The sequence below is a fragment of the Petaurus breviceps genome, unplaced genomic scaffold, assembly GCF_028583685.1.
Source record: "Petaurus breviceps papuanus isolate PSGF00001 unplaced genomic scaffold, PetGlider_PUasm1.0 207, whole genome shotgun sequence".
In the NCBI taxonomy this organism is placed as follows: domain Eukaryota; kingdom Metazoa; phylum Chordata; class Mammalia; order Diprotodontia; family Petauridae; genus Petaurus; species Petaurus breviceps.
Genome location: NW_027185850.1, coordinates 29,078,891 through 29,103,050, shown reverse-complemented (window position 1 = coordinate 29,103,050; position 24,160 = coordinate 29,078,891). Strand labels below are relative to the sequence as shown.

At 48.8% G+C, this 24,160-nt stretch overlaps 2 protein-coding genes across 2 annotated transcripts in view; both read left to right on the top strand.

Annotated features, from left to right (window-relative positions):
• Positions 1-5,499, top strand: part of LOC138165037 (cytochrome b-c1 complex subunit 6, mitochondrial-like) — a 289,794-nt gene extending 284,295 nt beyond the window's left edge. The window contains exons 3-5 of the mRNA XM_069093133.1: positions 4,073-4,102; positions 4,529-4,690; positions 5,263-5,499. Of these exons, the coding sequence (XP_068949234.1) occupies positions 4,073-4,102; positions 4,529-4,690; positions 5,263-5,295 (225 nt within the window). The 3' untranslated portion in view covers positions 5,296-5,499. The remainder of the gene's footprint in view (positions 1-4,072; positions 4,103-4,528; positions 4,691-5,262) is intronic.
• A 1,209-nt stretch (positions 5,500-6,708) lies between these two features.
• On the top strand, positions 6,709-15,583 carry LOC138165016 (5-methylcytosine rRNA methyltransferase NSUN4-like). The gene is made up of 6 exons (XM_069093075.1): positions 6,709-6,979; positions 8,465-8,841; positions 11,516-11,670; positions 12,878-13,029; positions 13,508-13,632; positions 14,897-15,583. Exons 1-6 carry the CDS (start codon positions 6,764-6,766, stop codon positions 15,171-15,173), a joined length of 1,302 nt encoding a protein of 433 aa, XP_068949176.1. The 5' UTR covers positions 6,709-6,763; the 3' UTR covers positions 15,174-15,583.
• Positions 15,584-24,160: the final 8,577 nt, after the last annotated feature.

Sequence of the window (24,160 nt, the reverse complement as noted above, 5' to 3'; positions counted from 1 at the left end):
AGGAACCCCTGGGAGCCCCTTCATCTCACAGCCCCTCCAGGCCTCTCCCATTCATTCCCCCCCATTGCTGGTGAAAGGGTGGCCTTACTGGTGGAGCTCATCCCCTTCCCTCCCCTGCCTTCAGTTTCTCCTCCTCCACTAAGTCATTCTCTGCTGCCTAAGGCCCCCATGCTTCACCCTTCTAGACGTTATATAGCTCTCAGCTGCTCCCCTGTGTGTCTCCTCCCTTGTTCAGTCAACTCCTAGAAAAGGCTGTATGGGCTTGTTGTCTCTGACCTGTTCACCCAGCTGCTCTCTCCAAGGTTCATGTTTTCTAGGCTATATGCCTTCAGCTGCCTTAAAGTCTTCTCCTTTGATTCATTGTCACAGTGCAGGGGTGGGAGGAGCATTGATTTAGGGCCACCCCCCTCTGTGTGCTGGAGACTGCCGAATGCCGGAGAAAGAGCCCTTGCTTTCAAGGAGCTTACATTCTAATGGAAAGAAATTATAAAAGGACGCTGCTGGTGGGTCGGAACGGACTTGAGTTGCTTGGGGCAAAAGCTAGGGAGAGGAAATGAAGGGCAGCTGGCCTGGAGCCTTTCTTCAAAACAGACTCCCTTATGGTAAAGAGGACCTGGGTGGGGCTGGGAGGGGTTAGAAGGCTTCAGGCACAGAGGGAGGTTATGGAGCTGGAGCCGAGAGATAAGCTGACCTGGGGCAAGGAATGAAAGTCAGGACCTCAGTTCAAATACTCCTGGAATGTCTGGGCAGTGCTGTTTCCTGCTCTGGGTTTGTGAGTTTTTCTGTAAAATGGGAGATTGGCCTCCGTGATTTTTGATGTCTATTTGAGGTCTAAGTCTGTACCCCTATAAGTCACCTCCAAGATCTGGGAACTTTAGGAAGTCTAGACCTGAATGCAAGGAGCTCTGCTGGATTGGTGCTGTGGTGCCTTGGGGAAACCTGGGAAATAGGCCTGAGAGGGTTTGGGGGTGTCCCAACGTCACACATTGAAGTGGAGGGATTCTGACCACTGCAGGCACTGTTAGCAGTGCCACTGAGGCTGTTCCCATGTTGGAAATGCTGGGAGGCATTGGTGCTGCTGCCAGTGTGTCAATGTCATATGGGTGCCAGCATCATCTTGAGGCCATGCCTGGCCTTTTGGCTTTTTTTAAATCAGTGTCTTGTTCTGCTTCACAATCATTTCCAAATATATCTCCCCTTCCCATAAGTCTTTCCTCATTAGGAAGGGGGGAAGGGTCAGCAATTCAGCAGAAACAGTTGTCAGCCCATTTGTGCAATATTTCATACTCTTGTTCCCTCCTTCTGCAGTGAATGGGGAGGGAGAATAGGATTCCCAGTTCTCCAGAGCCAGAGGGCCATGAAAGTGACTCAGTGTTTAGACAGTTTTAAATGTTTATTGATACCTTTTGTTTTGCTATCACTTTCCTATCTTTCCCCTCCTCCTTCCATGAGCCATCCTTTGTTACAAAGAATTGAAAGGAAAACAAAAGAGCAGTTCAGTCCAGCTTTAGGCCAGTCGACATGTGTGTCACGTCCCCAGATTGGAGAGTTAGAAGTGAAGACAGTGGTCATCTGGTCTGTCCCCCACTGGGCCTCCAGCTTCTCCTTGAAGATCTCCAAGGAGAATGCAGCCTGGTTTGGGACACCTCAGGCTGAATGAGTCTCTTTGGAATTTACCCGCCGTGGCGCCTTCGGGAGCCAAAGATCCTCTCTATCTGACAGCCCTGCCAGTACTTGAGGACAGTGGTTATGTTTCCAGTTTCTTCACTCGTTTGTCATAGATCTTCACCATTCCCTGTCCATAGCTGGACCCAGGGCTCAAGATGAGATCTGATCAGGACAGGAAAAAGGATTCTCCGATTGGGAGCTCAATGTCCTCTTCATGCAGCCCAAGACTGAACTTGGTGTTTTTGGTTTCCTTATCCCACATTCATTGAGCTTGCAGTACCTTAAACCCCCAGTTTTCAGAACTGCTATCTAAACATGCCTCCCCATCTTAGTCATTAAAAATTTATTTTTGTGCCTAAGTGCAAAAATTTACATTTATCTCTATGAAATTCCATCTTACTAGATTTAAATCAATGCTGTGGCTTGTTAACCAGTTCTGTTAACTCTCCTAACTTTGGGTCATCTGTACGTTTGAGGGTCATGCCCCCAAAGTCTTGATTACTGATAGAAACATGAACCTGCGACCCAGCCGAGATTCCTTTAAAAGCTGCCCTGACTTGGATTGTTGTCCAATCCTTAGCACTTCATCTACTTTATAAGAAGTCTGAGATACTTCATGGAAATCTTTGCTAGAATGTGGGTAAAGGAGCAGCTAGGTGGTGCATTGAATAGAGCACCGGCCCTGGAGCCAGGAGGACCTGAGTTCAAATCTGGCCTCAGACACTTAACACAAAAACTAGCCTTGTGACCTTGGGCAAGTCACTTAAGCCCAATTGCCCCTCCAAAAAGCAAAAAAACCCCAAAACAAATAGAATGTGGGTAAACTTTCCCCCTCATGTAATACAGTCTAGAGAAGAAATGAGGTTATCTGGCAGCCCCAATCATTGCTTGTGGGTGATTCACTCTGCTGAAGTTTGAGGCTCGTGCTTCTGCTTTCTTACTGTCTCCCATGCATTAACATTCCCTTACCTGTGGTTATAATAGGTGGTGTTCATATAAGGATTAAAAATTTCAGAGCACTTTGCAAATATTTTCTCATTTGATCTTCATAGCCCTAGAAGGTAAGTGCTTTTATTTCTGTTTTACACACGAAGTGACTTGCCCAAGGTCACACAGTGAGAATGAGGCCAAATTTGAATTTGGGAAGACAAGTCTTCCTGACTCCAGACCTGGCCTTCTGTCGACTTCACCACCACTTTGTTCAGCCATGCCCCCCAGTAAATGGGTGTCATCTTTGGCTTATAGTTCTTTGCTACCATACAATGCAGCAGGCTCTCTGGACTGGCTGCTTCAGCCTCCCTTACTTGTATTGCTAAGCTCCTGCCACACTAGACCCTTTGATGTTCTGGCAATCAGTGCCAAGGTTAACTGTCTAGGAATAGACCTTCCTCATCCCTGCCTCTTAGAAGCCTCCCTTAAAGGCTAACTTTGGTGCTTCATTTCTTCCTTCTCCCACTTGTCCTTTGGCCTCAAACCACCTGTGCTTCCTGCCCTGCCCCAGGAGAGTCTACATGATGGCAGCAATGGTTTCATTCTTGTCTAGCTCCTTGTGTGTGGTAGACCCTCTTGGATCGAGTTTGACAAATGTTCTAGACTTCAGTCACTTTGCATTAATGTCACTGCTCAGAGCCCATCCAGTCTTATCTAGTATTCCAGACACCCAGTATGAATGTTTTGTCCAACCATTATCCATCCTTTTTCCTGCATTACCTGTCTTGTTTCTCTTTGCCTGACAGACTTCTGGGCCTGGAGTCAGGAAGATCCTGAGTTCAGATTTGACCTTGGACATTTACTAGCTATGTGACCCTGGGCAAGTCACTTGACCCCTGCTTGCCCAAGCAGCATCTTCTATAAAATGTGGATAACAATAGTGCATACCTCCCAGACTTGTGGGGAGGATCAGATTTGGTGATTGTTGTAAAGCACTTCGCACCCTGCCTGAAAGGAAGGAGGGAGGAAGCATTTAGAAATGTTAGCTGTTAGCATGGTCCTCATCCATTTCACACAGGGCCTTGGGAGTCAGGCTGCTTGTTGCCCCATGTGCTTCTGCTGTGGAGTTGGGTGGTGACTTTGTGGCTTTTGTATATTAGCTGGATACACAGGTGTTCACCAGATTCTCCTGCCTTTTGGAACACCTGCTAATGTCTCAGACACAGAAGCTGTCATGGTGTGTGATGCCTATTGCAGCAGGAGAAGCATTCTGCATCGAGTGTTCTGTAGGCAAGAGCACAGGGTTGGGAGTGGGACCGTGAGTCTGTGAGCCTCCTTTTTGTCTCCAGTTTGGTGACCAAGGACGGTGATGTGTGGTTGTGAGGAGAGGGATTTGTGAACCTTAAGGTACTGTGGCACTAGGAGCCAGGGGCCTGTTGAACTCTGCCACTGATGGCTCTCCTTTCTTTTGTAGGAAGATGAAGAGGAGGAGCAAGAATTGGTGGTAAGAACCGTTTTACAGTTGGAACCATCCCTGTAAGAGCTAAAGGTTCAAGCTGCAGTAAATGCGTTTTGGGGAGGGGTCATGGGTGCTGCAGGGGAGAAGCATGAGACTTTGTGGCCCTCACCGCAGAACAACAGATGGGGTGCCTGGCGTGGGAGGGGCATATTGCTGGCCGAGGTCGTAGTCAAAGGGAGCCCAGAATCCCAGAGGTAGCAGTAATTCCTGCCCTGCTCTTGTAGGCTCTACCACCTCTGAGTAGCTAGGAGGGGACTCCAGTTGTCCCTAAGTGAGGTCTCCCAGCCCTGTTCTCTAGGTGAGACCTGGAATTTTTGGGGCCAGGCCAGGGTAACTGAGACCGAGGGAGGGTCTGTGGGCAGTCAGGGAAGGCCTCGTGGACCCCTGACTCTGCCTTTTGTGTCTCTTGAGGACCCCCTGACCACTGTGAGGGAGTACTGTGAGCAGATAGAGAAATGTGTGAAGGCTCGCGAGCGGCTGGAGACCTGCGCGGAACGTGTGTCTTCACACCCTAACAGTGAGGAGGACTGCACTGAGGAGCTCTTTGACTTCCTGCATGCCCGAGACCACTGTGTGAGTCATGGCTCCTGGCCTGAGGACGAGCCAGAGCAGGCCCCTTCTCTGGGCCTCAGTTTCTCCCTCCATAAAATGAGGTTTGCCTCTGAGGTCCCTAGAACTAAGGGCTTCCCTGGAATTCTGGGGAACCAGAAGCAGCTGGGGCAAGTAGGAGCACAGGAGATGCTGGTCTGGGGTTGGCCTGGCCTGGTGGGGTGCTAGGTGTTGGGTCTCAGGCCTTGGCTGTCATCAGCTTGAGGGCCAATGCACTTACTTGGGTTTTTGCCTGTGTCCCTGGTCCTGGTGCTGCTCCATGGTTCAGTGGTTAGAGCACTGGACTTGGAGCCAGGGAGACCTGCCTGAGTTCACATGTGGCCTCAAGACTCTTCTGCCTGTGTGACCCTGGGCAAGTCCCCTGCCCTGTCTGAGCTTCAGTGTGTTCACATCTCAGGCACATTAGCCATCATTGTGGGGGGTTATTCCCACCTTGTGTCTGGCCCCTCCTCTGAGGCACTAAACCAACCTTTTCTTTGGAATTAGACAAACCCTCAGGAGGGAGCTTTGCTCACCTTGGCCCTTTCCTTCCCCAGGTGGCTCACACACTCTTTGAAAGTGTGAAATAAACATCTGTGGCTGTGCTGGCTGCTCCAGGCTCTGCCCTGCTGGGGGGCATCAGCAGGAATCATTTCCCATCACATCACCCGGGATCGAAAACACTGCTGTACCATGACGTCATTCTGCATGAAGCTGTGTGGCTTAGGCTTGGGCCTGGAGCCCATGTGACCCATGGCAGCTCCATTGGAATAAAGCCCAGTCATCTGTGCAGATATCTCCTGTCGTCTCTGAAAATGCGCTCGGACACTGGGCAGTGGCTGCCTTTCCTAGGGAAGGGCCAGCAGAGGGGGATAGTATCTCATAGAAATAGAGGTCATAGGAGTTTGGTGGGTGAGATGTCCTGGTCCAGATCCAGGGAGGGGAGCGGCCACCCCAGATCACTGAGCCCAACACGTGGGCGGCTGACGCTGCTCTCATCTTCCATCCTCTTCCCTGGCTTTTCCTGCTAGTGGCCAGCCCAGTCCTGGCTCCTCCTTGCCTGGGCCCCTTCCCTTACTCCTTCCCCTGCCTCTGGGCTCTCCCTTGGACTCCTTGACTTTGGGTCCAGTTTTCCAGGCTTCCCTGGGACTGTCTGCCATCATCCATGATCCTGCTTAATAAGTTTGTAGTCCTTCTTGACTCTGCCCCCTGTCCTCACCCCTGGGCCAGTCACTTCACCCCTGCCTGCCTTCGCTTTCTCATCTGTAAAATGGGGACCATGGTGGCTGCCACCCAGGGTTGTAGTGTGGATCCAGTGACATCACCTTTGGAAAGTTTTAGGAATCTGATCTGCCACAGCATCCCTTGGTCCCCACTCTTTATGAAGAGGAGCCTGAGCCAGGGCAGCTGGTCACACATGGTGACCAAGTGGGAGAGTGCCTCGTCTGCACTCTGCCTGCCACTCAGTGTGACCCTGTGCAAGTCACTGCCTTGCCTCAGTTTCCTTATCTGTAAAACAAGAGGTGGTAGTGAGCTGGCATCAGATGGGGAGGGGCAGAATATAAAACTTACAGAAGTGAATGTTTAAAAATGAATTAATTTAACTAAAAAAAGGGATTAACATTGTAGAGTTGCGAGGCTCCTCGCAGTGCGGGCTTCCACAGCCTGTGTCCCGGAGCCCTCTGGGGAGGCGGCCTGAACCCCAGGCTTCAGTCTCCCGATCGGCACCCCTAGGCCCCCTCCCGCCTGCCAGGCTCGGTCCTGGGAGGCCGGTGCCGTCGTCCCCTTGTTACGAATGAAGAGACTGCGTCAGAACAGCGGGTGGGCCAGGCCGGCATTTTCGGAGCCCTCGGGGGGGGGGCTTGCCGCCTTCAAGGTGGGACCCAGGGTCGGGGCTTCAGGCGCTGCCTCCCGGGGCTGCGAGCGGGAGGACAAAGAAGCCGACCGCCAGCCGCGCCTTTGTCATAGCCGAAGACGCCCCTCGCACCACTGCGCGTCACGTGGGGCACGGCGCTGCCCCGTGGCGCCCTGACTTCCGGCGTGCCGGGCGCCATCTTGATGAAAGCCCTCGCTCTCCGGCCCGGGCTCCAGCCAGGCCGGAACCCCTCGCTGCGGCCAAGCGCCTCGCCGGAAGCGAACGTCAAGGGACGCTCAGACCGCGCACGCGTGGCTTACATGGAGGCGTCCTGGCGCGTTCTGGCACGGACGCGCCGGCTGCTGAGGCCTCCCGGGCCTGGGCTGATTCCGCGGAGGCTGCGGCACAAGAAAAAATGGGTGAGTGATGGGCCCCACCGGAAGTGTCACCTGCCTGGGGGTCAAGGTCGGGGTTCGGGGGGCGGGGCCTGCGCCTTGTCCGAGATGGGCTGCGCATGCGCCCAAATCTACGCGCGCGCGGTTCGGGGCTTCTTTGTTCCTGTTTCTGGGATGAGCGTGCTCATGATTCTCGGCCTCCTTGAGCCTCGCGCCGAAAGGAGGGGTGGGGTGCGGGCTCGTGTGGCCTGGAGGAGGCCGGGGGTTGACTGCTGACCAATAACCACTCGAACGGCCCCAGAGTGGGCCACCCATCTGGGGAAGGATAGAGCTGCCAGTCCCCGTCCCCCCCCCCCCTGTCACGTGCAGCCTCATCACGTGACCCGCATTCCGGCCCTCCAGCTCCACTGGGCTTCTTAGAGCGTCTTTCCCGCTGCGGCCTTGCTGGCTGCCCCGAGGCCTGAAAGGCTCCCCCTTAATGCTGGAACCTTCCCATCCTCGTCTGCTGTTTATGCGAATTTATTTGCCCCGTTTCTGCAGACCCCCCGGTAGACTGACCTTCCTGAGGCCGGGGGCCTTTTGTCCCACTTTATATAGCGCAGCACCCCACGCCCCGCACACACTAGACCTCGATTAGTGATTATCGACTGATGATAAGTGCTTTGATGTTGTCGGGTCGGCTCTTTTGTGACCCCATTTGAGGTTTCCTTAGCAGTGATTTGCCAATTAGTTCTCCAGCTCATTAGATCAGTGAGAAAATGAGGCAAAAGGGGTTAAGTGACTTGCCCAGGGTCACACAGCTAGCACATGTTTGAGGTTCAGATTTGAATTCAGGGCCCCAGGCCTGGTGTGCTATCCACTGCAATACCTAGCTGCCAGAAAACAAATGCAGGGCCGTGTAAATGAAGACACCCCAAAGGATCTGTACTGCTCTGGAGTCAGGAGTTTTCACCCCTGATACAAATAGATTAAGTCCCATCGTCCCTTATTACACAGGCTCCATACAAAGTGAAAACAATGTAATGGGGGTAGGGGGGCTTCCAACAGTTTGTTTTCCTCTTCTGTGTGAGCTCCATGAGGAGGACTGGTAAAGTCATCAGGCACTTCCCGTGTGTCAGCCACTGGGCTAAATGCTAAAGATAGTCCCGGACCAGTGGCATGGCAGAAGGACCCAAGGAGACATAGGGAACTACTAAGGAAACTGCAATGGTGTGGGTTAGCACAATCATCCTGTCTTAGAAGGTTGCTCAGGGCATTAAGGTCACAAAGTTAGCACTTGGACCCAGGTTTTTCAAGCGTTATATTTTATTGAGTAGACAAAAATGCTTGTTGAGTTGAATTTAAATTTCTCAGTTTGCTTCACTTATTTGACTGGGATTTAGCACAAAACACAGAATTCAGCAGCTGTAACTGATGTGTATGGAAATTGTAAAGTGAGCATGGGCGGGGTCCAGGATAGACCCAGGAGACCTTCAGGGAAAGCCTGAGGACCCTTTCTCACTTTTGCAGGCCTCCACAGAGCCAAAATTCCCCTCCACCCGGATGGCCCTACAGAATTTTGACATGAACTACAAGGTCCAGTTTGGAGACCTGTGGCCCTCCATCCGGGTCAGTCTTCTCTCGGAGCAGAAGTTTGGGGCTCTGGTCAACAACTTCTCCACTTGGGACAAAACTATCTCTGAGTTAGAACAGCTCAAGGCCAAAGATTTTGTGATAGAGGCACAGAGAAGGGTGCAACAGAAGGCCTTCCCTGAAGAACCCAGTGCTCCAGTCCTTCCTCCACAGTTGGAGACACACAGCCCTCCAGTAACCTCTTGGCCCTGCAGCCCTAACCTGCACTGTTACACGTTTAGCAGAGGGGACATCAGCCGCTTCCATCCATCCAGGTAGGTCATATGTCGAGTGCCCTGAGCCCTGCTTGGGGGGAAGCCAGGGGTGAGGGCTTTAGTTCTGGGGCCTCCTTGTCCCCATTTTCAAGTTTAGGAAACAGACTGAGAGAGGGAAGGTGCCTTGTGGCCTCTAAAGTTCATCACCCATGTGCTGTCATGGAGGGAAAATGGCGTCACACCATTGTGGTTTTATGGGAGTGCTACTGGGGCTCAAAGGAGGGCATTTGGCTGGGGAACTGACAGGTTATTTCCTAAGGTTTCTGAAAGAGGAAAAAATGCTGAGAACAAGAATGTGGCCAGTGTTACTGCCAAAAAGGACAGTTGGAAGCGTAGGACTCAGAGCCGGAAGAGATGTCACCCTCTGTTGAGTTCAGCCCCTCTTGTTTTGTTTGGTTAGAAACCTAAGGTTCAGCTGGGGAATGACTTGCTTAAGGTCCTACAGGTATTAAGACGCAGAGCTGGCAGTCAGTCCCAGGGCCCCTGATGCCCAGTAATCCCTTGTGCTCACCCCTGTCCTGAGCTCCTTTGGATGCCGGGTTTAGAACCCTGCTCCCCACATTTTCAGCTCAAGGCTCCACCTCCCCGGCTTCCTGAGGTTTCTGCATCTCAACCACTGGTCCTGTTTGTGGTGGACCTGAGGCTTCACATCTGAGGACCCACTGGGGCTCCTGAAAATGCTTGACGCATCATAGCTGAGCTGCCAGGCCTATGGGTACCATTTTCATCTCTCAGCCTTAGAATCGTGACCTGCAAGCGTAATGGGGACAGGCAAGCTTTACAGACCATCGGCCTGGCTGAAGCAGCAGGGCCCCTGAGCAAGAGACAGGAGGCAGCCCTGGCCAGGCAGGCAATATACCACTGACCCCTTGATCACTGTTCTCCCTCAGACTGTGATGGGGCCAGCCCAGGACACTGAACGCAGGAGCCTTGGCAATAGCAGTGCCCCCCAGACTATCTCAGACCTCAGACTACCAGAGCTGTGTCCAGCCCAGGCCTCTCCCTCCTCCCCCCCACTTTGGAGGAAAGAAATCATTCTAGAGAAAGAAGGGACCCACCGTCTCATCACCACCAGCAGCAGCTGCTGACCAGCTGCCACCAACAGTCATATGGGAACAGGAGCCAGGGGTGTAGCAGCATTTCCTAGACCAGAGTCCTGGGGACATCAGTCCTAAGAAGGGGTCAGCCATCCCCACCAAATGCTACGCACACAAGGAAGCCTGGATGAAACAGAAGCATCCTCAGGGAGAGACATGGGGCAGCATAGGGACCAGGCAGGTCAGGCTGGTGCCACCATCACCACCTTGACCCAAGTGGGAACAGCTCCAGACCCAAGAACCTGGGGAGGAGCCAGGCTTCCAGCGCCCTCTGCCGGCCTCCTGGGGAGATGCCACCTGGGGACTGTTCCTGCAGGAGCTGCAGCCATAGCTGCAGAAGACCCAGAACAGACCAAAGTCTGGGCTCTTTGGAAAGGACCTGGAAAAAGAGGCCTGACCCTCTGCTTGGCTATTGCATCCTCAGGACCAGGAGATATTTCCATTTGATGTGCAACTGAAACCTTCTCCGGGGCATCTCCCCATTAGACTGGGAGCTCCTAGGGGAAGGAAGTACCTCCTCTATTTGTATTCCCGGTATTTTTCACCAGGAGGAATTAAAAAATGCCATTCACTCATGCTCAGCAGACTGGGCATTTCTTACATGTCCCACAGCATGGAACAGCTAGAGCCCACTGTGATGGGCGTTGAATATGGGAAAACCCTTTATTTACTTGGAATAAAACACTGCTGGGCTCTTGATTTTGGACCACCATCACACAATTAGAATTATACATGACCAAAACGACCATGGAGGTTGGCCTGAGCATGCTGTCCTGGAAAGTTGGTCTTATCATTTAAGGAGGGGGAGAGGCAAAGCCGCCTCAATCATCCCCCGGAAAAGGGAAGGAAGGACATAAGGACACAGCTGTTCTTTGGTTGTTTCCTCCACTAAGGATATATGGGAGGGTGTGGAAAGTCTTCTTCCAGGGTGAAAAGGCACCTGCTCCCTGATCCTTTGAAGCTGTGACCTTCATTTTTTTTGTAGAAGCCATAGCTGAGGATCAGCTGAGCCCCTATAGCATTTATCTCTATATCAATTTAAGGTAATTTAAGATTGAGACATTCGTGGCCCACTCCCAAGATCCCCTGAGCCTCTTGGCAGTGTCCTGGGGCCCAGGTCTGGTGGTCCTTGTTCCTGAGAGCAGCATGTGGATATGGAGACATCTCCTCAGTCCTGTTTCTTATTAAGGGACCTCAGAGAAAAAACATGGGCTTCTGGCCCCCCAAGGCAGGAAGGAGGCCTGCAGTCCTTAAGTGTCCACCTCCAGAAGCCAAGCATGGCTATCTGTCCTGGCCCAGAGGACTTCACCACAAGTGTCAGATGACCCCAGGGTGTGGCCACACTGCCCCTCAATGGAAATCCTTCTATAATCGTGGCCATCTGGTCTCTGCTGGAAGACCTGCAGAGAGATGGAATTTTCTGCCCCTCACCTGTCTGCCTCTGGGTTCTTGGGGGTGGGGAAGGCCCCGCTGTCTCAGGGCTCTACCCCCCTCTGGGGAACAGAGCTGGTGGCTGTGGGTCTCGGCCTCCTCAGGCTCCCATTGCTACTTCTGAAGCATCTGGCCCTGTCTTCTAGGGTCAGCAGCCTGGGTGTTCTTGACTACTACCTCATGGATGCGTCCTCCTTGCTGCCTGTGTTGGCCCTGGGTGTCCAGCCAGGTGATGCTGTCCTTGACCTGTGTGCTGGACCTGGTGGGAAAACGCTGGCACTGCTCCTCACCGGCTGCTGCTGTAAGTAAAGTCGCACAGCACTTGAGCACTCTTTGTTCCCTACCTGCCTTTGGAATATCAGGGTCACCTTGGGGAGGGTGGCGAGCAGGTGGCTTCCCTCCTTGCCCCAGCATTGATGACCCACAGTTCCTTCTTCCTGTGACATCTTTTCTCTTTCTGGGCCAGATGAGATGGGAAAGATTGGTGCATGACAGCCCTTAGGCTTCAGATTGGTGGGACTGTCTCTCGAAGCAAGGAGCCGTTCTTCCTGGGGAACAGAGGAGACTCAGAAGGACTTTGTGGGCAATGTGTCAGAGAATCTTAGAGCTGCCTGGGGCCTCAGAGATGACTGAGGGAGCCTGAGGTGGGAGAGAGAGCTCTGAGGGGAGTCTCAAAGACCAGGGACAGATCCTTCCCCACCATTTGTCAGTTTCCTCCTTGTGTGGTGAGGCTTACTTTACTGCCACAGTGGTGGTCAGGAAGATCCCCGCGGGGGGGGGGGGGTGTCTGTGTGTCTGTGTGTGTGTGTGTGTCTCTGTGTCTGTGTCTGACCACACCTGGGAAGTCAGGGGAAGGGCCTTAACTCCCTGTCCTTCGAGGGAAGAGGCACCTCAGGGTCACATGAAAGGAGGGTTCTCCTTGTTCTGCCTGGGCCCAGAGGGCAGGACTGGGCGAGATGGAGATGGAGGGGATAGGGACAAAGAGATGTGCTTAGGCTGGTTGTTGGGAGGCATCTCTCTACCCAGCAGAGCCCTCCCTGGGGCAGAGACAATCACACAAGGGAAGGAACTGGAGGGTTCTGGAAACCTTTTGGTGTCGCTTGAATGTCAGCAGTTTGAAGGGTGGCTTTTGCAGGGAGGGGGAGAAAAGACAAGACCCCCTCCCCCAACATCAGGAAGCCCCTCCAAGACAAGGGCTGCCCTTCTTCCCTTATATTAACCAGAGTGCCTAGGACTGATGAGAATAAAGATTCAGAGAGTTTATCTGCTCAACATCAGGTGACTTATAAGAGGCTGAGCCAGGCTATGGATGGTCACCTTCCTACTCCCAGTCTGTGCTCACTGAGCCAGCAGGTGGAATTCAGACCTTCTGCTTCTCCTGAGGAGTCCTTGACTTGGCCTCAGTATCTGTATCTGGGGACTGGGCCCAGCATACCAGTCCTTGGTGAGATCCTGCCTGGCCAGCTTCTTCTCAGCAAACTGTCTTCAGTCCACTCTCCTTCCCTCAGACCACCTGGCAGCTAATGACATCTCTGGCTCCCGAACCCAGAGGCTGAAGCAGGTTCTGCGCAGCTATGTGCCCCAGGACAAGAGCCAGGTGCGAGTCACGTCCCAGGATGGTAGGAAGTGGGGAGACCTGGAGAGGAGCACCTATGACCGGGTGAGTGACTGGTTCCCCAAGACTCCGGAGTCCCAGGATGCCTAGATCTAGTGAGTGCAGGGGCCCACACCTGAGCTGGGTACAGCTGGGCCTCCCCTTGTGGGGAGTGTCGGTCAGTATCGGTTCAGAGCCCTGTGTGTTACAGGGCGGCAGGTGCACTCTGCAGGTTTTCCCTTGCCCTGTTGTCCTTTGCTTTATAGTCATATGTGTGTGTGTCGTATGTCTGTTTGTCTGTGTGTGTGGTCTGATCATTCACTACACTGGCTGGTGCCCATGAGGAGGAGGGAGGGAAGGAAAGAAATCCTCAGGGGCCTTACTGTTATTGTCCCCATTTTATAAGCGGGTGAATTGACTTGCCCAGGGTCGCTCTTGCTGCACCCCTGAGCTGCCTCTCTTCTTTGTGGCTATCCCCATCCTTTGTCCGGGCTGGAGTGGCATATAGCCTGCAGCTCTCTAAGACCTTTCCTCCTTGGAGTAGGTGCTAGTGGACGTGCCCTGCACCACTGACCGGCACTCTGTCATGGAAGAGGACAACAACATCTTTAAGCGCTCGAGGAAGACTGAGCGGCAGATGCTGCCCATGCTGCAGGTGCAGCTCCTGGTGTAAGTGGGGCGGGGCCCTAGGCATGCTGGGAGCTGGTGCTGAGACAGCTCTGGAGGGCGGGGAAAGAGAGCCCTGAGGGTAGCTGGAAGCGCTGCATGTACTCAGCATGCTGTTTATTTGGAACTGTCATTCTGTTCAGTGTGGCTGTTGGTTCTAGTCCAAGAACATAGGCCGTACCAATTGGAATGATGCAACCACGTCTGGGTCTTGGGTTATTCTCACACCTCAGGCCCTGGCTGTGTTTTCAGGGGCCCCCCCGGGCAGCAGACAGGTGGCCTGCATGGAGCTGAAACAAACCACTTTCTGCCCTATGTGAACTTGGTTTCTCTGACCTCCCAGTGAGAACGGGGTCCCCAGCAATGGGGAAGAGACCGTTAGGATTGGGGCCTGGAATTGGGCAGCCACCGCTCCTTCCTCTTCCTGGGGCAAGATGTTTCCCTAACTGTCCCTTTGGGTACAAGAGTATAAGGTCTCCTGAGCCCTGCCTAGACGTTTTCCAGTTCGCCCTGAATGGGTAGAATGTGACTTCAATTTGGAAAGGTGGGCTGGAGCCAGACTGCGGAGGCCTTGATTGCTGGGCCCAGTATTTTGTCCAGTGGTCACTAAACATTCTGAGTAGGGGGTGACGTGGTCATTTTGGCAACGGTATAGAAAGTAAGGGGTAGCAAACTGGCTCAGTGGATAGACCTTAGTCTATAAGCTTAGAGCTTACTTGGACAAGTCGCTTTACTCTGCCTCAATTTCCTCATCTGTCAAATAAATGAGCCACAGAAGGAAGTGGCAAACACTTCAGAACTTTGCCATGAAGACCCTAAAAGGGGTCACGAAGAGTCAGACGTGACTGAACAACAACAGAGTGTAGGAGGAAATGGGGTTAGGGAGGCTGATTAGGTCATACAGTAGAGTCCAGGGAAGAGGTGACAAGGACCCAAGTCAGACAAGAACTGTGTGGGAATGGCCTAGGGCGAGCCTGTGGGATGGGAGAGGCTTCGGCTGTGGATGGACCCCACTCCTGACAAGCCCTGCTCCTAAAGGATTGAGCCGATGCAAGGAGAGGGAACAGAGACTTTGAGCAGCGTGAAGCTCTCTCTACCCTGGCTGGGTCTGGGCAAGACTGGGGATGCCACAGGGAGGGGAAGTTGGCGCTGATCTGAATCAATCTAGGATTTACTTCTGGGGCAAGAGGACTGTCCAGAGAGCGGAGTAGTGTACCCCCTGCAGGACAGGCCTTCAACCCTCTTTCTTTCCTTTCTTTGCTTCCAGGGCTGGCCTCCTTGCCACCAGGCCCGGAGGGGTGGCAGTCTATTCCACCTGCACCCTCTCCCATCTGCAGAATGAGTACGTGGTAGGTGGGGCCATTGAAATTCTGGCCAATCAGTACGAGATAAATGTCCAGGTGGAAGACCTGAGCTGCTTCCGGCATCTCTTCCAGGATACCTTCTCCTTCTTCCCGTCATGTCGCATGGGCGAGCTGGTTCTCCCCATCCTTTGGGCCAACTTTGGACCCATGTACTTCTGCAAGCTACGCAGGCTAACTTAGCTTCCTGAGCCCCTTTTCCTGCAGACCTCCTGTGGATTTCCAGCACAGAGTCCCCAGAAGAGCTGGGAGGGATGCATGTGCTTTGTCCAAGTGGGTGGGAGATGACAGGACCTGGGTGTGATTCGCTTTGGTGCCTCATGTAGGTGTTGGAGCAGCGGAGGGGCAAGGCCTCTGCCCAGGCAGAAGGAGTGGCAGCAGGAGGCTTTGGCAGAGTAATTCCATCTCTCCATAGAGGAAGCTTTTCAGTATGGAATGAAAGGTGGCCCTAGGGCTCCTTAACCTATGCTGACCCACTGAAAAGTGGGATGGAGGTGCCTTCAGGGTGGGGCAGCTATTTTAACCTTTGTTTCCCTAAAGTCCATCACAGTGCCTGGCACACAGTAGGCACTTAGTAAAAGCATATCCATTGACTGGTTTGGGCTTTGGTTTTTTTATGTTTTTCATCATCTATTTTATTTTTAATTTTTTTTGCTTTTTGGAGGGCAATTGGGGTTAAGTGACTTGCCCAAAGTCACACCAGTAGGAAGTGTGTCAAGTGTCTGAGGTCGGATTTGAACTCAGGTCCTCCTGACTCCAGGGCCGGTGCTCTTTTCACTGCACCACCTAGCTGCCCCTCATCATTTACTTTAGTCTGAGAGTCTGCTCCTTGGGCAAACACTGTGGGGTACAGAAACCCCACTCTACAGGACTTGGGGAGGGAGAAGACTTTGCTCTAGCTGGAAAGCCAAGCCCTGTTATGATGTAGCTCGGTGGAGCTTGGCTTCTAGCTGTTCCTCCCTCCCTCATAGCCTAGCCTAGAGCCTTGTTGTGGCAGCTCCTCAGGGAAGGATGGGGGATTCCAAGCTCCAGCCCTCCCTGAATAAGAGTGTCCCACTAGCATCTGGGGCAGGTGCTGTGCCCTTGGGCAGCTCCAGGAAAGGAAGTCTTCAGCTTAAAGTTTTGGGGAAGGGACCAGACCAAGCAAGTTTATCCCTCTTTCCTTTCAGTGGTCTCCAGACTTTGGCTCACGCACCTCATGAGAAACATTTTGCACACGTTCCCTGTAGCAAAATATTTTGTTCTCACCAAAATATTAACAATCATATTTTTAGAAAGTCATTGTTTTTTTACTTCAATTTACTACTTTTTGATGCAGCAGTTCATAGGTGTGGTTCTTATATTTTTCACAAATAGGTTCCAAATGTACTGAAACTTTTTTGGGGGAAGATTTTAGAATGGGTTAGAGAGCTGTTTCCAAATTTTCAAGTATACTTCAAGTGAGAGTTTTTACTGGTGACACACAAAGACCATTTTCAGCCCCTGGACTGGGTGGGTGATAGTGTCAAAGGCCGCAGAATGGTCAAGGAGAATGAGGCCTAAAAAAAGGCAGCAATTCAGCTACTTCAGGAAAGCAATCAGAGGTCACTGGTAGCTGAACAGAGCTGAAGGGTCAAAGATACTGAGGAAGTGGTGAACCTAGGAGACTAGAAGGATGATGGTGCCCTCAACAGAGAAGAAGTTTGAGAGGAAAGATCACATGATCTCCAGCGCAGACCACAATCCATGCTATTCCTACTGAGAGAAAAAAAAGGGTGGCAGTGGGAGTCTTAGTCTCCCCCTCTCTACCTCCCCATTGCCTTGGGACTGCACAGAGTCCGCTGAGTGAAGGACTCCCCAACCTTTTCTACATGGTGCCTCTCCCTGGGTGTTCCTTACCTGGCTCCACTCAGGCTTAGGGTGGACATGTTTGGTTGTGATTTTGCTTACTACGCCAATTTCATCAAATAACCTTATTTTGTACTAATTATGCCCTCTGGCTAATTATTAAAGATGAATACATACAATAAATTAATGAACATTAAGTCTACTCTGTGCTAGGCCCTTGAGCATACAAATACAAAGAATGAAAAATTCTTGTTTGTAAGGAGCTTACCCTCTAATAGGGGAGACTGACCAGGCTATATTCTATATATAATAAATATAAAGAGTGCCTTGAGTCTGGAACAGCCAGGTACTACCTGCCCTGAAAGAGGGGAGGAACTCTGGTGCTATAATGCCAACCAACCAAATTTTAGAATGGGGAATTTGCTGTTGGCCTTTTGCCTCTGGCAAAGATGGCAACCTGAGAGATTCCAAACAAGATGAGCTTGCCTGAAAACCACCACAAAGATCAGCATCAGTGAGAACCTTTTTTCATCCAGGATCGCACTAGGAGACCTCTACTAGAACAGATAACTTTCAAGCATTTCTATTGTGAAAAACTAGGATTGGGTAGAATCTTTGAAATACAAACACTGGAGGGAATTAATGAAAAGAAATGCAAGGAAAGGTGGCATAGCCATACGAGATCTAAAACTGTTATAAAGCAGCAATTATCAAAACTACTTGGTACTGGCTAAGAAGTAAAGTGATGGATCAGGGGAATAGGTTAGGTACGCAAGACAGTACTCAATGACTGTAGTAATTTACTGTTTGATAAACTCAAAGACTCCAGCTTTGGGGATAATCACTATTTGACAAAAACTGCTGGGGAAACTGGAAAACAGTGTGGCAGAAACTGGCATAGACTAACATCTTACATAGTATACCAAGATAAGGTTAAAATGGGTACACAATTTAGACATAAAGGGTGAAACTTTATGTAAGCAAATTAGGAAAACAAAGAATAGTTTACCTTATCAGATCTATGGAGAAGGGAAAAATTTAGGACCAAACAAGAAACAGAACATAATGAAATGCAAAATGGGTAATTTAAATTACATTAAAAAGTTTTTGCACAAAACCAATGCAACCAAGATTAGAAAGGAAGCAAAAAAGCTGGGAAACAATTTTTACAGCCAGTGTCTCTGATAAAAGCCTCATTTCTAAAATGTGTAGAAAACTGAGTTAAATCTATAAGAATACAAGTCATTCCTCAATTGATAAATGTTCAAAGGATATGAACAGTTTTGAGATGAAATTTAAAGCTATCAATAGGCACATGAAAAAATGTTCTAAATAGCTATTGATTAGAGAAATGCAAATCAAAACAACTCTGAGGTACCACATCACACCTATCAGATTGACTAATATGACAAAACAGGGAAATGATAAATGCTGGAGAAGATGTGGGATGCATTGTTGGTGGAGTTGTGTAAACTGATCTAATCATTCTGGAGAGCAATTTGGAACTATGCCCAAAGGGCTAAAAAAAAAACTGCATACCCTTTGATCCAGCAATACCACTACAAGGTCTGTATCCCAAAGAGATCATAAAGAAAAAGGGGCGCCTAGGTGGCACAGTGAATAGAATAATGGCCCTGGAGTCAGGAGTACCTGAGTTCAAATCCAGCCTCAGATACAACACAAAGACTAGCCACGTGACCTTGGGCAAGTCACTTAACCCCAGTTGCCCTCCAAAAAGCAAAAAAAAAAAAAAAAGGAAAAGTACCCACATGTACAAAAATATTTATAGCAGCTCTTTCTGTGGTGGCAAAGAATTGGAATTTGAAGGGATGCCCAGCAATTGAGGAATGGCTGATTAAGTTGTGGTATATGAATGTAATGGAATACTATTGTTCCATAAGAAATGGTAAACAGGCAGACTGCAGAAAAACCTGGAAAGACTCACATGAACTGATGCTGAGTGAAGTAAGCAGAACCAGGAGAACATTGTACACAGTAATAACAGCACGATGCTATGACTGATTTTGATAGACTTAGCTCTTCTCAGCAATCCAAGGATTTAAGACAACCCCAAAGTCTCATGATGGAAAAGGCTATCCACATCCAGAGAAAGAACTATGGAGTCTGAATGCAGATCAAAGTAGACTATTTACTCTTTTTTGTTTCTTTTTGTTTTTTCTTTCTCATGGTTTTCCCCTTTTGTTCTGATTCTTCCTTCACAACATGACAAATGTTTAATATGATCATACATGTATAACCTATATCAGATTGCATGCCATCTTGTGCGGGGAGAGCAGAGGGAGGGGGGAAATTTAGCAAATGTTGAAAACTAAGAATAAGTTTTAAAAAGGAGTATGAGAAAAGGGGAAAAATACAAACACAGGAAATGAGAAAGCCAAATAAGTGCATTTGAGTTATTTGAAGGGACTAAATAATGAATTGCTTATTTCCTAACAGAGAAAGAAAAGACCATTGTCCCTTCAGAATTCAAATGTTTCCATGGGGGAAGGGAACAGAAGAGAAAGGGAATACACATTTATAGGGCATCCACTGTGTGCCAGAGCCTTTTGACTTTCAGGTTGGAGGTGGGGGTGGGGTACAAGAGAACAAGACCTCAATCCAATGTGATTGGCCATCGAGGCTGTACCAGACAAAGACCAAGGCCATTGTCATCTATAATGCTGGGGCTATGCCCAGAGAAAAGCCTTGGCAAGCATGACTTCCACGTTAGGAGTTGCCAGATGAGACTGAAGCTAAAAACTTCAGTAGGAGAGCCAGGACCAGGGCCTAGTCCTTCTAGAGCTACAATGAGGAAGGGGCATGCAGACTGAAGGGGAGTGGGGCCATACCTAGTATTGCAGCAGAATCTCACTCCGGACTTCAGAAAGGGATAGAGTCTTGGCCTAGCCACCCGATCTCAAGTTGTAAGAGGGAGCAGAGTCTGGCCCTGTCACATAGTATCAATTCAGGAACAAAGGCTGCAAAACTCATATAGTGGAGAAATAAAATGAACTAAGGGATGAAATTCCAGAAGACAATTCTACCATAATAACAAGTAGAACCCAGGGGAAACGAGTGAACTCGTTACAAGGACTCAATACTGAACTGAAGAAATGAAGGAAAAGTTTAAATGAGAGAAAGAATGACATATGAGCACTGGGAAGGAGAAGAAACAGAAGGTGGAAAACCTTAGACACCTTGAAAACTAAAATGGAGAAAATAGTTCATTAATAAAACAAGAAATGTTAGAACAAAATCAAAACTCTCAACAATTAGAATACATGAGCTATCTACTCTGATGACAGATCTGGGAAAGAGAACTAGAGGAAATCATTCAATAACCACTGGACTCCCTGAAAATCACTACACCAAAACCTGGATATCATATTTCAAGAAAATCATAAAAGGAAACTGCCCAGAAGTATTAGAACCAGAAGGTAAAGCAAAAATAGAAAGAATTCATAGATCACCACTAGAAGGAAATTACAAATTCAACAGCCCTGGAAATACTATGGTCAAAATTGAGATCTTCCAAGTTCCACAAACAAACAAAAAAAAAAAACCCAAAAAACTGCAAGTCACCAGAAAGAAATAAGAGACCAAGGAACCACCATCAGGATCACACAAGATTATACAATAATTAAGAGAAAAGAAAGCCTGCAATAATCACAAAGCCAAATGAAAAAAGATTGTTACGGTTCAGTTGTTTTGATCGTGCCTGACTTTTTATGATCCTGTTTGGGTTTTTTTGGCAAAGATCCTGGAATGGTTTGCCATTTCCTTCTTTTGCTCATTTTACAGATGAGGAAACAGAGTCAAACAAGGTGAAGTGACTTGCCCAGGGTCACACAGCTAGGAAGTGTCTGAGGCTGGATTTGAACTCAAAAAGATGAGTCTTCCTGACTCCAGGCTATGGCGCCACCTAGTTGCCCCAATAACTAAGATTAACATCCAGCAAAATTTAGTATGATCCTACAGGGGGAAAAATAGATCTATAATAAACTTCCAAGCATTTCTGTTGTGAAAACTAGTATGAAGTAGACTCTTTGAAATACAAACATAGGAGATGAGAAACCAAGAAAGCTAAATAAATGCACTTGAGATATTTGAAGGGGTTAAGTAATGAATTGCTTACTTTCTAATGGAAAGAAGAAACCATTTCCCCTTCAGAACCCAGCTGTTTCTAAGGGGGAAGGAAAGGGAATAAGCATTTCTATATCATCCACTGTGTGCCAGACACTGTACTAAATGCTTCACACATTCTTTCATCTAGTCCTTACAACCAATCATCAGGGTGGATGTTATTATCCCCATTTTCCAGTTGAGGAAACTGAGGCAAAAAGATGTTAAGTGACTTACTCAGGGTCACACAGTGAGGGTCTGAGTCCTTCCTGATTCCTGGTCCCGGACTTTGTCCACTGCCACACCGACTGTGCAGAGGTCAATGAAAGAACAAAGAAGAGCACCCTTAAGGCCTGCAAAAGATTTTGTTCTTTTTTTTTTTCTTAAAAGGATAAGAAATGAGAGGTGGAACAGAATGCTAAGAGGGAATAAATATTTCTCACCACTGAGGCAGGGAGATGGTGGGGTCATGGGGAGCAGCATCTCATGAGCCTTACTCGTATCCAGACTTGGAAAAGGAAGGCTGAGCAAACATACTAAAGAGGTTAGTGTCAAAATACATTAAATAGGGAGAGGGAGAGACAGAGACAGACAGAAAAACAGAGGGAGAGAGAGACAGACACAGAGACACAGAAAGAAACAGATACAGAGAGGAGAGACACACACAGGAAGGTGTTAGAACTGATAGAGCTGGAAAGGGAAGCGAAACATTTCAACTACAGAAGACTGATTATATTGTTTCATCATCATTTTCTTTTACATAGTTATTCATTGTTTCTGATTTGCTCTTTGATCCACTTATTTAAGATGTTGAAGACTGATTATAAAGGTTTTTTTTTAAGTTTTTTATACAATTTTTTTTTCCTTTGTCTTTTTTGGATGCTTTGTAGGGGTATAAGGCAGATCTGGTAGTTACACTGTTAAATAATTCTTTAAAAACCAACCAGGACCAGAACCAGGACCCCAGCCCCTATCTCTGAATCAGAAGCAGAAGGGAGAAGAGAAGCAGAAGGGGAAGGGGAGGGGAGGAGGAGTTGGAACCTTCCTCATACCTCCCTGAACCCAGGCTCCCTTCCTTGTGGCCCAACTCTAAGGATTGGGCCCCCAGGTGAGAAAGGAGAGAAAGGGCAATAGCCTTTGGGTGTGTGTTTGTGTGTGTGTGTGTGTGTGTTTGGTGAGATGGGGAAGAGCAAAATAATATTAGATCACTCCAATTATAGATCTCCAATATTGATCTCATTTCTATTCTTTCCCTTGTAAAGAAGGCAGAGGAAGGACAAAGAGAGGAAACGTAATATATTATTATGGGGGAAAACACTTAATAATCATAACCACGACTGTGGATGGCATGAATTCACCCATAAAATGTAGACCTATGCCTCAATGTGTTAGAAAACAGGATTCAGCCAGAGGCAGGCCCAGAAGGCAGCGGTGGCACAGAGGTAGGCCCGGAAGGCAGCGGGTGTGCAGAGGCAGGCCAGGAGGAGGCCTGCCTGATCAACTCTGGGGGCAAGTCGTCCCACCAACCATAAGGGCCACTACCAGGCCTATCACCAAAGGGCTGGGACTGGAAAGAGCAAGGTAAGAACCAAATGCAGGGCTCCTGTCAGGGACAGCAAATACTCCTGGGACTACCACTCCATGGCCCCAAAATAAAAAAAAAAAACCCCCAAAAACCGTCCATACAGGGGGAGGCAAGAAGCACGCCTGCATACCCCCCCCACCCCACCCCCCAAAAAAAAAAAAAAACATACTATTACCCCAGGGCAAAACCCTCAACAGTAAAGGCTTGGGAACCCTAGGGGAAGGGCGTGGCTAGGGCCCTGCCTCAAAATGGGTAGAAAGCAGACTACAAAGACTCTGGAGTCCTAATATCCTCAGAGGTAGGAACTCTGCACCCAGAGCTGAAACATCAACAGGGAACAGGTCCCAAGCACAGAAAGCTCTCCTAGATCAGCTCAAAAGGAACTTTGAAAACCAAATGAGAGATATAGAAAACAAAATGAATAATTCTTTTAAAATCAAAATTGCAGAATTAGAAAAACATTATAATGAAGAAAACAGCTCCTTAATAAGAAAAGTGTATGATATGGAAAAGGAGCTCCAAAAAGTAACCAAGGAAAATGATTTGCCAAAAACTAGAATCAACCAAATTGAAACAAAAAACTCAGTGAGGAACCAAGAATTAGTCAAACAAAACAACAAGAATGAAAAATTAGAAAAAGAGGTAAAATATCTCAAGGGAAAAATAACTGACCTGGAAAACAGATCCAGGAGAGATAATCTGAGAATCATAGGCCTACCAGAAAATCCTGATGAAAAAATGAGACTGGACAACATTCTCCAAGAACTCATTAAGGAAAATTTCCCTGAGATACTAGAACCTGAGGGTAAAATAGAAATCGAGAGAATCCACCTGACACCTCCTGAAAGAGATCCCAAACTGAAAAGTCCTTGAAATGTTGTGGCCAAACTCAAGAACTACCACCAGGTAAAAGAGAAAATACTTCAAGTGGCCAGAAAGAAACAATTCAAATATTGAGGAACCACAGTGAGGATTGCACAGGATTTGACAGCTTCTACACTGAAAGATCGGAGGCAGTGGAATACAATTTTATGGAAGGCAAAAGAGCTTGGGTTACAACCAAGGATCACCTACCCAGGCAAGACGGAGCATATTCTTCCAGGCAAAGAGATGGTCATTCAACGATATAATAGATTTCCAGATCTTCCTGATGAAAAAGCCAGAGCTCAATGGAAAATTCAACCCCCAATTATGAGATACAAGAGTGACATAGAAAGGTAAACAAGGAAAACACACACACCCTGTTATTTAATAAAAGCAAACTATTTATAGACAAGTAGAGGGTATGAGTATAAAATACACAAAATCACAATTAAAAAAATCTTATTAAGGGCTGCAAAGGGACTGCAATGGAAGAAGAGAAATGGATGAAGTGGAAAAGGGTAAATTATGCCACACAAAGAGGCATAAAAACAATATAGCAGAGGAAAAGAAGGGAGGGAGATGAGTATTATATGAGCTTTTCCCTCATTCATTCTGGTGCAAGGAGGGAATAACAACCAGTTAAGCACAGGACTCTATGGAGAAGAGATGAAAAACGTATCATATTAGAGGGAAAGAGGGGAGGGTGAGGAGCTTCGCATGAGATTTGTTCCTGTCACTCTTGGTGCAAAGAAGAGATAACATACTTCATTAA

Bases quoted from the DNA above. Each gene is read 5' to 3' on its own strand.
- LOC138165016 (XM_069093075.1), top strand. From the start codon at position 6,764: ATGAAAGCCCTCGCTCTCCGGCCCGGGCTCCAGCCAGGCCGGAACCCC. The intron at 8,842-11,515 runs GTAGGTCATATG...CCTGTCTTCTAG, and splicing joins AGCCGCTTCCATCCATCCAG to GGTCAGCAGCCTGGGTGTTC. The intron at 13,633-14,896 runs GTAAGTGGGGCG...CTTTGCTTCCAG, and splicing joins CTGCAGGTGCAGCTCCTGGT to GGCTGGCCTCCTTGCCACCA.